This window comes from Capricornis sumatraensis, chromosome 12, assembly GCF_032405125.1.
Source record: "Capricornis sumatraensis isolate serow.1 chromosome 12, serow.2, whole genome shotgun sequence".
Lineage (NCBI taxonomy): Eukaryota > Metazoa > Chordata > Mammalia > Artiodactyla > Bovidae > Capricornis > Capricornis sumatraensis.
This window is the reverse complement of record NC_091080.1, coordinates 12,544,234-12,560,984: the sequence shown is the minus strand read 5'-3', so window position 1 is coordinate 12,560,984 and position 16,751 is coordinate 12,544,234. Positions and strand designations below refer to the sequence as shown.

At 37.3% G+C, this 16,751-nt stretch overlaps 1 protein-coding gene across 4 annotated transcripts in view; it reads right to left on the bottom strand.

Moving 5' to 3' along the window:
* DIAPH3 (diaphanous related formin 3) overlaps positions 1-16,751 on the bottom strand; it is a 563,626-nt gene that overhangs the window by 208,543 nt on the left and 338,332 nt on the right. For all 4 annotated transcript variants that reach the window (XM_068984294.1, XM_068984295.1, XM_068984296.1 and 1 more), the window contains 2 exons: positions 9,170-9,294; positions 1,732-1,896 (listed from right to left, as the gene is read on the bottom strand). In XM_068984294.1, the coding sequence (XP_068840395.1) occupies positions 1,732-1,896; positions 9,170-9,294 (290 nt within the window). The remainder of the gene's footprint in view (positions 1-1,731; positions 1,897-9,169; positions 9,295-16,751) is intronic.

Here is a 16,751-nt window from a genome sequence, read left to right as displayed (position 1 = left end):
GGGAAAAGACAGACTGAAATCACAGTTGTCTTCTCCCAGTAGAGTTTCATTACTCCAGCAAGGACATGTTACAACACATGTGATACGATGTACTGGCAAGAAGGGAAGTTCAACCAAGCCTTGATACCAAGAGTTATTGAGGAGGTCAGTCATGCAGACCAGAACGTAGACCTCCAGCATGAACGACCTTGGCCCCTCAGTCTTCAACACCACACAGAGGATGAGCCAACACGGTGTGGCCCAAGGCCCCAGGTGAACAAAAACAAGTGTTCACAATAAATCACATTTTTTGCATAACTATCTAGCTTGGCCCAAGGTCCTGGGTATACAAAACTGCTTTATTGGGCAGGATATTCCAAGAGTTTACAGTTGTTCTCCCCAGAGCCAGTCAAGGACCAGCAATTTCTTTGAAATGTGCAGGGTTTGACTACCTCAAGTTTACTGAGTTAACCCGTCATGGCATAATAATTTATTAAGCAACTACCATGTACCAAGAGCTGTGATACTTAATACGTATCTCATTTAGTACTTAAATACTATCATGAGAAAAGAATGAACATTTTCTTTTACAAATATGGAAACTGAGGCTCAAAAATGTTAAAAGTATTTATAGTCATCTAACTGGTGTGGAATCCAAATGCTGTTCTCTCAAACTGCAAAGCCTTCACTATTTCTACTACACCATGTTGACTCATAAAACATAAAAATTAAAGTAGCATATTATGCAGTATATCACACATATAGGCACATAAGTATATCCAATAGTCAAAGTTTTTTCTGCTAGTGAAAAAATAATTTTGAAAAACACTGTGAATTTATGGAGGAAGTAAACTAGACTTGTGAACCAATTTTCATTTAAAATATTGACTTTTTATTGAAAGGCTATCTAGTCATAACCAGATGATTAAAACTAAGTCCAATAAATTCAGCAATAAAGCTTTCCTGAAATTAAAAATAAATTCAACTTTCTTTAAATTCAACCTTTTTTTTCTTTATACTTCAGAAGTTTTTAATCCCCATAAACATCTGCTGAAACACAAAAGTGACTCACCCATCTATTACGAACAATGTAATTTTTCATTGTAGAAATGAAAATGTATCACCGGTTTCCCTAGGGAGACAACAATGCTTTCTCACTTTAATATGTGTGTGGGTTTTTTCCCCCATTTAATCAGCTAATACTTTTCAAAAGATCTTTTTAATGCCTAAATGAAAGGATTCCACATCAGAGACCTGACCTCCCTATTAAAGCATCTAAAGGAAACCCTAGGAACGTAAAATCCATTCAAAGGCAAATCACAGGTAGCTTATTGTACAATGCATTATGAAAAGAAAAGGGAAAAAAGCTTCATAAAAACTCTACAGAATTTGGTGAAATTATACCACAAAAATAAAAATTGATCTTAAGCATAAAGAAACAAATTCAGAGCCCAAAACTTATTACAAAAGTGCTTTGTAATCAGCCAGGAGGGGAGTCTTTATGAAAAACTTCAGAATTTGTCACTTTTTCAATCAAAATTTCTGATTACAACTTAATGTTGGGAAGGCCCAAAAAAGAACAAAACACATATTTTTCAATAGATTTAAAAATCTAAAAATTTTAAAGCTAACTTTCTATATCTGAAAACGTATAAGTTTTACTACAGACAACAGGAGTAGAATAAATTACTAAACAGTAAATGAAGTAATATAGATATACTTTTAAAAAACAAATTAAGATTTTTAACATACCATAAACATGGTTCTGAAGTTATTCAAATCAGTCAAGAAGTCTTCTACGGACACCTTCTTGACGTCGACGGCATAGTACACCATTATATTCTGGTATAACTTGTCCATGTTTTCATGTAATTTTGAAAGTTTCTCATATTGTTCTTTTGCACTGATAACAAAGCTGTATATTATAGTTAAGGTACTCTGAAATTTACAAAGAAATGTTTTAGGGGAAAAAAATCCTTAAGTAATATGTTTTAATTGTTAGCCATTATTACACATCTCCAAAATGCCAAAACTAGCTCTAATAGTTAACCGTTCTTACAATTCAATCCATACTGTACAGTGATGAAATATTCACTGTGATTCATAATTATCAGTGGTAAAACAATCAGAAAAGTTAAATATTTAAATATTTAACATTTTGCTTCTACGACTGGGTTCTAGGATATTTTTCTTCTAATTTGCCTATCTTATCAGATCTCATAATATGATTTAAAATTATAGTTCAGTAGTTTCAATAATATTCAAATGTCTCCTTATACTTTCTAAAAATCTAGATCAAAACAGGACTAGCAGTCAATGCATTTATACCTAGTATCATTTTTCATCCTTGGATGAACAAAAGATTAAAATCACAAAATCATAAGCAATTATAATAATACATACATGTATCTCCATATACCATATTGTGAAACAACCACATTTGTGAAATGCTAATAGGTGAAGTGAATTTATGTAAATAGAAATCACATTTCAAATGCATTCAGAAATTACCATTACATGGAACTTTTGCTGATTCATTTTTAATGTGCAGTAAGCATCCCTTTATTTATCTACCAAGTTCAGAAATCAATGTTGGTTCATTTATTCAATCTATGAACTAAAATTTATGTCCAAAATAGAGACTATATCCACATGGATCATTTATATAGCCTTAGTGAAGTGAAGTCACTCAGTCGTCTCCGACTCTTTGTGACCCCATGGACTGTAGCCTACCAGGCTCTTCCATCCATGGGATTTTCCAGGCAAGAATACTGGAGTGGGTTGCCATTTCCTTCTCCAGGAGATCTTCCCTGACCCAGGGACTGAACCCGAGTCTCCCACATTGTAGGCAGATGCTTTACCATCTGAGCCACCTTAACTCTTGTCTAAAAGAGAAATCATTTTCTGCCTTTGCTTGTCCAAACCTATCATTCTAAGCTTAGTTCAATTCTTCCTCTTCCATGAAGCTCCCTTGTCTAATCTCTGCAACTAAGAGTGATTATCTGTTCCACTTTCCACTGAATACACAGCACTTGCAGTCCACTGTACTCTGTGCAACGAAGTTCTTTCTTTGTCCTTCTAGTTCAATCCCCTAGTAGTGCTTTGTTCTTGCTTCCCTGGTGGCTCAGATGGTAAAGCATCTGCCTGCAATGTGGGAGACCTGGTTCAATCCCTGGGTCAGGAAGATCCCCTGAAGAAGGAAATGGCAACCCATTCCAGTATTCTTGCCTGGAAAATCCAATGGACGGAGGAGGCTGGTGGGCTACAGTCCATGGGGTTGCAAAGAGTCAGACACAACTGAGCAACTTGCCACATTTGGGGGGCTAATCACCTGTGACTGTCTGCCCTTTCTCTAGATGTTGTATTAAGTAAAATCATTTGCAACTGTATTGGTACCGATGACTAATTTCACTCTACTGTCATCACTCTTAAATTGTGGTAGGAAAGATAAGAAGTCTCAAAAGTCTGATGTGAGAGGATATATATATATATATACATATATGACTAATTCAAAGTTGTATGGAAGAAATCAATGCAACACTGTAAAGCAATTTTCTTCCAATTACAAAATAAATTTTTTAAAAAGCCTGATATAAATCATGGAACTCTCTTCATAAAATTGTGCATACATGCATTCATACACAGACACATACAATTTGGATGCAATGTTATGAGCTAACAGAGTTCCTAAAAACTAGTTACCCTGGACAACAGGTTGTACTCCATGGTGGGTATTCCTAATTGTATGTTCTACAGGTACTCCTATTTTGCCTCATCATGACTTACAAGGCTTTCAGGTTTTTGTTTTTTGATTTATTTTTAATTGTAGTATAACTGCTTTATAATATTGAGTTGGTTTCTGCCATACACCAACATGAATCAGCCATAGGTAATAACAGGTACTCCACAAACACTAAGAATTTTTTTCTAATACCTAGGAATATGCCCATTTACAGGAATCAGCTTGGTGAATAAGTTAAAATAAAGCCCTATTATTCAATAACACTTCTTAGATTTTTAGGTAAGAATCAAGAGTTAATAAAATATCAGAAATATGCCTGGACATACTTAATAAAAATAGCAAAATTCCATTAAATCATGTGATATGAAAGAGAATCAAGAGCCAAAACCATGGAAATTACATGGTCTTGTTCCAACAGCTAGAGTTTTAAATATTCTTATCATTGTTATCTATATGACAATTTGCTCCCAAAGGAAATGAAGTGCAACTTTAAATAGTGGAATTACTGACAAAAAATGCTAAGATTGTGACTGAATTGCAATGATATTGGAAATAGCCAAATAAATTCTCGGAAGTATAAATGACTATCTGATAGAATGGAATAAAGGGCTACTTTAATGAGGCTAGTGATAGGTATTAGCTCATTAAGAGATAGCAGAACCTTCAGATTAAAAAAAAAAATCATCATCATCTGAAAGAAAAAGCAAACACAGGTGTTCTCATGCCAATTGTTGAACTCCAGTTAGAAATTAATGCCCATAACTGTAGTAGTAACAAGGCTTTATTTTTTCCCCAGCACAAGTCCTATATTTATAAAGAGCTTTAGAGAAAGACAAGTTATTCAACAAAAGTTTGATAAAATTCATTACAGAAATATTAATATATATCCAATTACATGATACTTTTCTGAAATCTATTTTCTTTTCCTTTATCAAGACTAAGGCAATATTCTGATGAACTTCTACTTGACCCAGTGGAATTTTCCCATTTGAAAGGTACAAGAGAACCAGATCTGTGTTCATATACATTGAACAACATATGTTTAGTTTTGGCCAACTGAGTAGTCAGACTGAGATTTGGGATTTAAACAAGTTCTGTTCATTCCCAAGCAATACGGCACAAATAGACTCTACCTTTATTAGCATATTATTGTACCTCCCCACCTAAGATACCTTTAACTTCCATTAATCACCTCACAAGGATCAGCTTCAATTGGTACTAAACATCTAACACCCAACAGATCTTCTCAATGACCCGGGACCCAGACGGCCAGGCAGTCAGCTAATCTACAAGTACTCATCGAGCCCCACTGAGAACGTCTCTTCTAGACACAAGGGAAAACCCTGGCTAAAAAGGTAGGCAAAGTCCCCATTTCCATGAAACATGCATTCTAGAGAGTGGTGACAGACAGTAAATAGATGAATGAGATATTCAGACAGTAATAAGGGTGATAAAAACAAACATTTGTGCGTGATGTTGAACAGAGTGACAGAGCCTAACTTATGCAAGGTAGTGAGGGAACTCCTGGCTGAGAAAGTGACAGTGACCGAGGCCTGCCTATCAAGCCCAACATGGTGAATGTAGCAAGACCTCTACGAAGGAAGAGATCACTGTAGATCTGAGGCTGTGCAGAGGATGAAGAGAAGGATATTTTAACCCAAGTCTTTAAAGTTTGTTGAGAATGTGTTAAATGGAAAACAAGTGAGAGAAAGCAGGGGAAAAAAAAGGAGGAAAGAAGACTAATTTAAGAGAAAAAAATCTGCTCTTACAAATCACTCAATTACCTAACTTCCCACTCTTGCAAATGGACCATGTATTATGCAAGTTTACATTTCACTCATTCCACTCTTCCATTTTACTTCCTAATCACACTTCAATTAAATTAAAATGTACTAAGTTGCTTTACCAGAAAAATTCTGTGCTTTATGCACTGTGAAATATAGATATAAGTCATATGCAAGTTTTCCTCTCAAGGAATTTATTGGGACAGTTTAGCATCTACCTAGTAATTTCTGGAGTGTCCAAAATATTGTTATACAGTGGGACAGCAAAAAAGAAAATGTGAAAATAAAGTGTGATCACAAAGAAGAAATTTAAAGAATAGAAAAATGAAAAAGTGACAAATAACTTGTCATGTAAGTTCTATGGCAAATACAAAAATATTAAGCAAAATGATTTTTCTACGAGGCTTGGGAGACAGTGGGACACAGAGAAAAGAGAAATGCAAAGGCTTGTGCAAGGAGAATTCTGAGGGTGATGTGCTAGGATCTATTTGTTATTTTTCCTTAAAATAAGATATATTCCAAAAGTAAAGGTCAAAGGAAAGGAACAAGCATCGCATGACACTAATCCTGGCATTTTCCCAGTTTCTCATGGACAAAGAATTTAAGAAGTATGTACACCTTACAGATAATACTTTATATTGATTATGTAACAATATTGGTTGATCCTACCACAAATCATGGAACAAATTTTTCAGGCAAATACTTACAGTGAAATTACTCTAATTACACTTCTCACCAGACTTAGCAATTGAAAAGTAGGATAATTATTACTAAAAAGTCAATGTGATAATGAAATAACTCTGTATGCCTTTTAAAGAATATAATTTTGTATTTTTTGATATTAAGATATGCATGTAAAGAAAACAAGTACTGCTAGAATAAAAATACAATATACTATAATTGAGTGCTACTGAAGAAATTTCATGAAATTACAACAAAATTGTATCACTATAATAGAAAACAATTAACAAATTATTTAATAGTTCAGCAAATCATGATTGTTTAATCTAAATATCTATTTGCATAAATGAACCATTAATAACTTTGATAACACACATATTCGTTCAGAATTGACTGATGAACCAAACATTTGATATGTCTTTCAACTAATAAGCACTAATACTTAAAACATAAACAAACTGCCAGTGTTAATAACCCCAACTTTAGTTAAACATAGGTTTATTTACTGTGCATTTAGTCCTCAAATTCTTCCATTTTCTTAGATGTAAGAAGCTCACAATTTGCCATTTTAATAAAATCTGTATAAATGTATTTAATATTCAAAATCTGACTTGTTGTCAGTCCTAATTAAAGTAAACAAAGCTTTGCAATGAATGAATTTAATTACTTAGAAACTGGTATGTCTAAGATGAAAAGCAACCGAGTGCAATCTAATCTCAGCAAAGAATATTTATGATTATAAGCTTTGTCAATAGCAAAGTGCACCAACTGTTCATATATCTGACTTCCAAGAGATACATGAATGCTAATCAGTTCATTAGAGGCATCTAGGTTGTGATATTTAGCGACAGGATATAGGAGCTTTCTTGTCCATGGAGTATAATTGTACTCAGAATGAAAAATTGTTTCCAACAAAGCTTCATCCTTCCTGTTTCTGATTTCCTGCTGGCTGCTTTTTATGAGCTGCATACCTTTCAATAAGCCAACATCATTCAGCTTCTATGTCATATGAACACAAATATGGATAGGTCCTGAATTGTCTGCTGAGCAGGATTCTACTAACCTTATTCCAATCTCAAGAATTTATTTCAGGTCCTATGTTCCAGATAACTGAGATTCATAATTAGTACATGCACAATGTATTACTGGAAACTGTATGCAAGTAAAAGCTTTTCAAAAATGCTTTCTATATAAATTGTATGCAAATAAAACCTTTTCAAAAATGCTTTCTATCTATACGGAACAATAAAAAGTGCCTCAATGAACAATTCTTAATGATCACAATATTGTCATATATGAACATTGTAACATGATAAAATGGTGGGTGGGGGGAGTTAAGAATGATGCAACATGTAATTCTACAATAACATATTTAGGCTTAACAGTACTTTGCCAAAGGAGAAGGTGTGGCAAACACCTTGGATAAACACAGACTTCATCCTCAGTTTTCAAAACACAACCTTCTCAAATGTAGTGATAAAGACATCCTGCCTAATGAAAGAAGAAACTGTGTGGATAGGAAACATATGAAAGGAAACAAACACATTACCCTGAATTGATTATTGCTGGAGTGACTTTTTATGATATTTCCCAAAAGAGATGGTGCAGAAAGCTAAAATTGAACTAATTCACAATTAAGCTGAAAGTATATAGTACAATAAAGTCTATGACAAGCCAAATAATAATTTTGTGATAATCTCAGGGAAGAAGAAATGAAAAGAGGAAAAGTAGTTATTTTAAGTATCTCAGTTTAAAATAAAATATTAGGAATATCTACTTATAAGTGCTTGTTTAGAAGTGGGTTATCCTTTCATATGGAATTCTGAAGCTCATATGGGATTTTGAAGATGTACAGTTGTAATATTTTATTGTAAGGCAAAAGATATAAATCTCTAATTTCACAGAATGGTTTGGAGAGCAACTCAACATTAGTTTCTGTAAATTAAAAAAAAAAGTTTATTACTTCAATTACTCATTAAAGATGAGATCACTGACAAAATGAGGCTTCCGATAGCTCAGTTGGTAAAGAATCCACCTGCAATGCAGGAGACCCTGGTTTGATTCCTGGGTCGGGAAGATGCCCTGGAGAAGGGATAGGCTACCCACTCCAGTATTCTTGGGCTTCACTTGTGGCTCAAGTGGTAAAGAATCTGCCTGCAATGTGGGAGACCTAGGTTCGATTCCTGGGTTGGGAAGATCCCCTGGAGAAGAGAAAGGCTGCACACTCCAGTGTATAATCCATGGGGTGGGTAGCAAAGAGTCGGACATGACTGAGCGACTTTCACTTCCCACGACAAAGTTAGTGAAACCAAAATAATGAAATTCAAAGGATCTTAAATTAAGCAGGACAATCCTAATGCTATTAGTTTATATATATAAATATATATGCATATCTACATACATACATACACACATGTATTAGTCAATTTAATCTGGGTCAGGAAAATACCTATACCAATAAAACTGTGATAATTCAGTTTTGCTTTTTGGAACAGTGTAGTATTTCTAAAAGAAATTTTAAAGTTTCTCGAATATGAGTTAAGTTTTGATATGCAAAAATTCATTTTTGAAATTAAGCTGACAGTCACACCAGTTTATAAAGTCTTCATCTGCTTCAAAAGTATTGGTCCATTTCAAAAGTATCTATATCACAACATGATATTAAATTCAAACTTCCTCAAATTGAATCTTCCTATCCTTTCAATTTACATGAACATCAGAAGGAAATAGGGCATATGGAAGGGAAATGAGAATGTATTAGATTAATAAAAAGGAAAAAGAATGAAATTAACAGAATAAATCTCTGTATTATTCACTATAGGCAAAACCGTTGATAAATTTTCTTGCAAGAAGGTAAAGGATAAATGTTCTATAGTTGGGCATTATAGAGTGATTTCTGGTTATGCAAGTACACTTAAAAGGTTAAGTAAATTGTATTCCTAATTGACTAGTAATTTAAAGTTATTTAGACATCAAAGGATATGGACATCTTTGTCACAAACTTATCATGCAAGTCTTCAGAAGGGGGAAAGATTTTCAAATCTTTCTCAAGCTGTTGAAGTTGGCTTCCCATCTGCTTCAAGTTCTTTTCCAGGGTTTCTACAGAAACTAAAAGAGAGAATATTACATGCCTTAAAAGGACGAAATTATAATATAAAAAAGTAAAATATTCTAGAAACAAAACACATGAAAAACCTTACAATAATAATGAAAAATCCACGAAAATAAAGGAAAGGTGAATTTCACTTAAAGTTTTAAAAACCTTTAAATTTTTAACTCCAGAAATGAAGAAAATAAAAGATTTTTTAAAACAGGAAAATTTTGGTAAAGCTCACATACACAAACCACATATAAGAAGTGTCTTTTGTTGAAAATCAAAGTCCTTGACCTCCATAAACAATACAAAATAATCAGCCAATTAAGAAAAAGATGGCAAACAAAGAGGAAGTTTTTAAAATTAAATCTATTTCAACATAATTTGAGCACTTTTCAAAATGATGGTCTTTTGAGAGGGGAAAAATGTACAAAGAAAAGATGGGAAAACTCTGCTCTCTTGTCCAAGGTCACCTACATCAGGAATGAAAAGATATCAGGGGTTCTTTGAGTATCATGGGAAACAAATTTCAAACTTTCTTTACTGGTACTCTGAGAAAAAGTAAACTCTGTTTATTAAATAATAAAGTGTTTTTTTTGTATACATTCGTGCCTAGTAAAAGTCACAAGTAATCCACATACAGCTAAACCCAGAGGAATACACTTAAGTATTCTGTGGATAGATGGATGGTTGGAAGACAAATAAACTATATTTTTAATTAACATTTAAATTAAATGTATTAACACACTATTGAACAAAATCACATACTTAAAATATTATGATTAAATCACTGATCAGATTTTACTACACACAGACACACATCAAATCTGGCAGATAGATATCTAGAAAAAAGACAAATAAGTCTGAGGAACTCCCATGTAACAAACAGCACAAGGCAAACACTGGGAAGGAACATAAGTGGATTATTTAATTTTTTCTGATATCTAATACAGCATTCCAACACCATCCACTTCTCCAATAACCACCGGTGTCTCCCAGTTCACTGACACTCATTTACTGGAGTTAGTCCAGAACCCACATGTTTAAGGACTGGGTCCCATGAAGACTGCCCTCACTTGAGAGGGCAAGTTACGGGGATCACCTGTACTTCTAACCAACGATAAATTCAAGGGTTCTCATGCACTCCCCCCACCCCATTTATTTTCTATAATTTACTGGGATGCCTCATAGGACTTGCAGAAGTACTGTACTTGCTACTACAGCTTTTATTGTAAAGGATCGAACTCAGGAACAGCCAAATGGAAGACATGCCAGGGCAAGAACACGGAAGGAGGGCTGCATGAGGCTCCACGTTCTCTAGGCGCAGTGCACGCACAGCCTCCCGGAGCACCCACGTGTTCACTGTAACACAAGGCTTCTGTGCCTCTTCATTTCAGCAAAGCCTCACGACACAGCTGCGATCAACCCAATCGTGGGCTCTCCTGCCTGACCTGGAGGCGGGAGGGAGGGCTGAAACATGTGTCCCTCTAACCTCCTGGTTGGTACTTCTGTCAACCAGTGCCCCCATCCTGAAGTTCCCCAAGCTGGCCCTGCTCCCGTCTGCCCTGAGTCATCTCGTTGGCGTACAAAGACACTCATCATGTAACAAGGATGTTAGGAACCAGGATAAAAGTCAAATGCATAGTTTTTCCTCTGTCCCATGGACATGGCAGTGTGTGTCTGGTCAGCAGGCAGGACCCCAGTGCCTGCAGGGAGGCTGAGAGGGGCGCGCTTCTGATCCACAAGCTGTCCTCAGAGCTGCGTGGCAGCCATGCCTGCACTCAGCAGGGACTGGCGGCTCGTGACTGAAGACAGAGCCGTCCCAGGGAGTGTGTGTTCCTCAGTGGGTGGGAGAAGGGCTTCAGGAAAAGGCTTCTCAGGGAATTCTGGGAGCCCTTCCCACCTCAATGACAGCCAGCTGGGTCAGGGACAATGTTCTATCGCCACATGAGTAAAATACGAAGAATCTCACCTCATACTTTTACCTTACTGATAATTTCATAAAGATCAACTGCTATAATATAGGATGAAAACTTTTTTAAAATAAAATGGATTATGAGATGTTAATCTTATTCAGAGAACTCAGTAAGACTCAGTGAATGGCTTAAAGACTGAATCAATACTAAAATCAAAGGAAACAAACAAACAAAAAATCACCACAACTATCATCATTGCCAGGAAAAGTGCTGTAGAAAGAAAAGTTGCTAATTATAAGAGTAAAATGTTTGGAATATTAGGAAACTCTGGGGCTTATTCAAACATCTAAGATTGGCATCATAAGGAAAAAAAAGGTGTCTCACAAAATGGTTCTGTGACTACTTAACAGATAGAAACCCCATTAAGCCATTACCTAAGCTTCATCAGCTCTACCTGATTACATTATTTGCGCATTATAGTTAAGACAATTTAACCGTATTTGATTAACTTTTCTCTGCTGGTTTTTAAATAAAGACGAAACCACAGTCGGAAGAAAGAAAGGTGCATTCAAGTTCTACGTGAATAAAATACAATTGAATGCTCAGGGCCGTCTGATGTATAAACTAAAGAGCATCTAAGAATGTCCTCGGTGCTCTTCAGTAATTATATATACAAAGACAGTAAACTATGTCCAAAGATCTATGTGAGTAACCACATAGATTAACTTGAACATGTCTCAAGTTCTTTGAGGTCAGTGACGATAATTTTTGCTATTAGAGGTCCCAACTGGAACAGAGAATTTTAAATTGCACTTCTTGAAAGTGTTAATTTACTGGTATCTCTGTATGTGACGTGTATGAATTTTATCTTTCAACTATGTCACATTTCTTGACCAATGAGTTAGTCTTATCTTTTTCTTCCTTTTCATTATTTACAAGTAACAAAATACAGTCAACATAAAACACAGTTGACTAGATATTTTTAAGGCACTTTCAACTTCTACATTATACTTCGTTTTCAATCAGATGGGATATCCCTGAGTCACCTCAGACACTGTGTGTTTCTCCCCACAGCCAACCGCCCGTCTTCAATCTCCAAATGACTGTGGGCAGTAAAACCATACTGCTGTCTCCTGTGCTGGAAACCTGCTAGTCTTGACCCTTCCTCTCTTGAACCCTCAGATCCAAAGGATCGTGACATCCCTCACATGGTACTTGACAAATGAAACCTCCTTCCTTGCTAAGTTGAACACCACTCAAGGGATCTAGAACACTAATCTCTTTTTTGACCTCTGGTCTCCTACTGTTTCTCTCAGAGCCATATCAAAACTGTACATGGAAGTTTTCAGACAAACATTAATTTAAAGATACTCTGCTGCTGCTGCTGCTGCTGCTAAGTCACTTCAGTCGTGTCCGACTCAGTGCGACCCCACAGATGGCAGCCCACCAGGCTCCCCCGTCCCTGGGATTCTCCAGCCAAAAACACTGGAGTGGGTTGCCATTTCCTTCTCCAAGTGAAAAGTGAGAGGGAAGTTGCTCAGTCGTTTCCGACTCTTAGCGACCCCATGGACCACAGCCTACCAGGCTCCTCCGTCCACAGGATTTTCCAGGCAAGAGTACTAGAGTGGGGTGCCATTGCCCTCTCTGAGATACCTTACCTCTAGTTAAAAACCAGACAAGAAACTCCTTACACAACAACATCAGAGTTCCATTGACAGCGCGGTCCTATGTCCTAACCTGCCACACTTCACTCCCCAATCAACTCTTAGTTTGATTCCACCCAATCCCTTTCATCTATTCCTACCTGATCCCGGAAACAGCGTGTCTATCTGCTTTGCCCACTCCACCCAGGTGACTCCTGTTCATACTTTCACAGTAAGAGGCCAAAACGGCAATCTGGTCCTGGTGACGCGCCCTCCCACCTGTCCTGCCTAGCAACCATCTCTATCTTTGCAAGGATGACAGCCATTACTTTTAGCATGTGTCTTCCTCTCCTAACTGCCCAGGGATTCCTGAACAGAGACCTATATTTTATGCATCTTTGTACATCGGTTTACATAACACAGGGCAGATACTCAAATGTTTGTTCAAAGAATGGATTTTGGGTTTAATCTCTCAAAAGGTTAAAACATTAAAAAGGGAAAATATAACAGGTTAAATATCTAAAACTTTAAAAGCTAAGACACAGACTTTTCTCCAAGTGGCTAGTCATTATGATAATTATACACTAGAGGTATTAGAAAAGCTCTGAATAAAAGTTAAAATCACAACTATAAATATTTAGATTCAGAAATCATGATACAAAAATCATGTATATAGGTTCTCTGCAATATGCATCCTCTATGATTCACCACATTAAGATTTCAAATAAAAATGGAGAAATTGCATACATTTATGTAATCTCTGTAATTAAATAATAATCATCTATGAATATCTCCTGGAGGTATTGGTCCTTATTTCATAACAAGATTACTAAGAAATGTCAGTCATTCTTACATACCATGATACATTACAGAGGAGTTGATGTCTTTGAAGAATGCTTTAAAAGCAACATATTACCAAAAAGCAACATAAACATGCAAACTAAATTACCCTTCCTATTTGAGACACAATTGTTCTATCAGAGAAACTAAAGCCTATAGCATTTAAAGCTCCAAACATAATGATTTTTCCTAGACAACTGTAATAATAAAGCTTTAAGAGTATTTCACAAAACACACGTCAAAAATAATACACTGGATGGACATGATGGACAAAAACCTCAGTAGCATTAACAAAATCTTTAATATTAAGTAGGCTGAAGACAAAATCTAAGTTCTAGAGTATCATTATAAAATGCATTATGTTGACAGAAAAGCATAAAACTAAGATAAGATGGTAAAACAGCACAAACTCAAAATAAATTGCAGACTGGTTCATAACAGGCAAGCATGTAAACTAAAAGAAGCCATGCTACACGACTAGCAGATGATCCTCAGCTTGCCTCCTGCTCAGTTTTTCCTTCATTGTCTTGATTACTGCATGCACGAGAGCATGCTGAGTCACTCAGTCCTGTCCAACTCTGTGGGACCCCATGGATTGTTGCCTGCCAGGCTGCTCTGTCCATGGGATTTTCCAGGCAAGAATTCTGGAGTGGGTTGTCATTTCCTCTCCCAGGAGATCTTCTTGTGCCAGGGAGCAAATGTGCATCTCTGGCGTCTCCTGCCTTGGCAGGTGGATTCTTTACCATTGGGCCACCTGGGAAGCCCTGTTCTGATTCTTCTTCTTGTTCTTGTTCAGTTGCTCAGTCCTGTCTGAGTCCTTGTGACCCCATGGACTGCAGCACGCCAGGCTTCCCTGTCCATCACTCTGTCTGATTGAGGGGATCCCATATAATAATACATTATAATTTGCATTAGGTATTAATTTGCTTATGTTCCACGTAGGATTTTTCAACTTTATGATGGTGGGGAAAGCTATATGCTTTCAACAGAAACCATACTTTAGACCTTGAATGTTGCTTTCTCTGGGCTAGCAATGTGTGGGACATGCTCTCATGATGATGGAGAGCAAGCTGCAGCAGCTCCCAGTCAGCCCGTGTGGGTGAAGAATTAATACACTTACGATCTGTACCCACAGAACTACTCTGGTTTTCACTTGCAGGACAGTAATCAATAAACAGTATGAGATATTCAACACCTTCTTATAAATTAGGCTTAGTGTTAGATGATTTTGCCCAACTAGAGGTGAATATGAGTGTTCTGAACATGTTTAAGTTAGGCTAGGTTAAGCTGTGATCTTTGGTTAGGCAGATGTATTCAATGAGTTTTCAACTTAGCTTCAACTTGTGAGGGTTTATCTGAGTGTAACATCATCAAAAGTCAAGGAATATCTGCTCAGACAATGAGGGTTTTTTTTTGTTACATTTTTCTACACATCACACTGCAAGGGAATCACCTCTCTCTGAGGTGGAGTCTAGAGGAAGGAAAGGCAGAGACAAAGAAGGCAGGCAGAGGAGAGGAGGGGCACAGCAGTGGCGGGCTCTGGTCGGCCCTGCGGAGCCGCGTCACCCACGTCAGGGCGAGAGCAGCAGCCCTGCCCTCCGCAACCAGGAGGAGGGCGTGAAAGACCCAAGACTGTTAGAAGAGAAAGCAGTACTGATGGGAGAAGTCTATCTAATGGAAAACCGTATTACCTAAATAAGCTGACAACTCCTTTCTACTAATAAGATGTTCAAGACTATGGTAAGTACTATACAAAACAGACCAATAACAGAGAGGTTTATAACACTATTCAAAACGTTCCCTCAAGATAATGATTTTGTGCACGTGTGTGTGGGAGGGAGGTTCAGATGGTAAAGAATCCATGTGCAGTGCAGGAGACCCGGGTTCCATCCCTGGTTCCAGAAGATCTCATGGAGAAGGGAATGCAACCCACTTCAGTATTCTTGCGTGGAGAATTCCATGGACAGAGGAGCCTGGTAGGCTACTTTATGGGGTCGCAGAGTTGGACATGACTGACTAAAAACACACACACATGGTAAATATTAAGAATAGACTGATTTGCAAATTGTGCAATGAGTTTTCATGTATGGCTACAGGAGACCATGCAGGCTGACAAGTCCTGAACTGTGTATCTCTGAACTTGAAACATGACAATTATTTTTGTGCTGCTTAGATCTTCGCCTTGAACTCCAACTGAGGGTTGAATATCTTTCCTTAATGTTTAATAGGCATCTTAAACTCACATTTTCAAACTGGAACTTATCTTCCTCCTGGACGATGCTCCTGCATCTCAGTGAATGATTCGTGTTATGACTCCCCTCTTTCCCGCATACCCCACACATCCAGTCCCAGAATAAATTCGGTTGGTTCTACCTTCAACGTAGATGCTTTGCTTAAACCCTCTCACCTCCATGCTACCTCTTCCTGGTCCCAGCCAACATTCTTTCTCCCTGGGATTCTTATTACAGCATCAAGTGGTTTCACTGCTTCTGGCACTGTTCTCCATTTTTCCCAACAGAGCAGCCAAAGCAATCCTTTAAAAATGCAAGTCAGCTGTCACTCTTTTGCTCAGAACCCTTCTGATGGCTCCCCATCTCAGAGCAAAATCAAAGTCCTTACAACGACCAGCGAGTCCCATGGGATGTCACCTCTCTGATCATATCTCCTGTTACACACTTCTCCAGGTCACACCAGTACCTACGGCTTAGGTGCCTGTGCGCCCCTCTTGTTACGTGCTTCTCTCACAGACCTTGTCTTACCTCCTCACACTTTGTCACGTTTTCATGCAAAGGTCTTCTCTGATCTCTTAACTTAAATTGCAAAAAAAAAAAAGTGCCTGGACTAGAATTCCATAGCTAACCACCCAACATGATATACACTGACTTCTCTCTGGAACATAAATTTCAAGAGACCAGAGACTTCTTCTATGTTCATGTACTCTATCCAGTGGGCTTCCCTGGTGGCTTACGGTAAAGAATTCGCCAGCCAATGCAGGAGCAGTGGGTTCAGTCCCTGGGTCGGGAAGATCCCCTGGAGAAGGAGACGGCAGTACACTCAGTGTTCTTGTCTGGA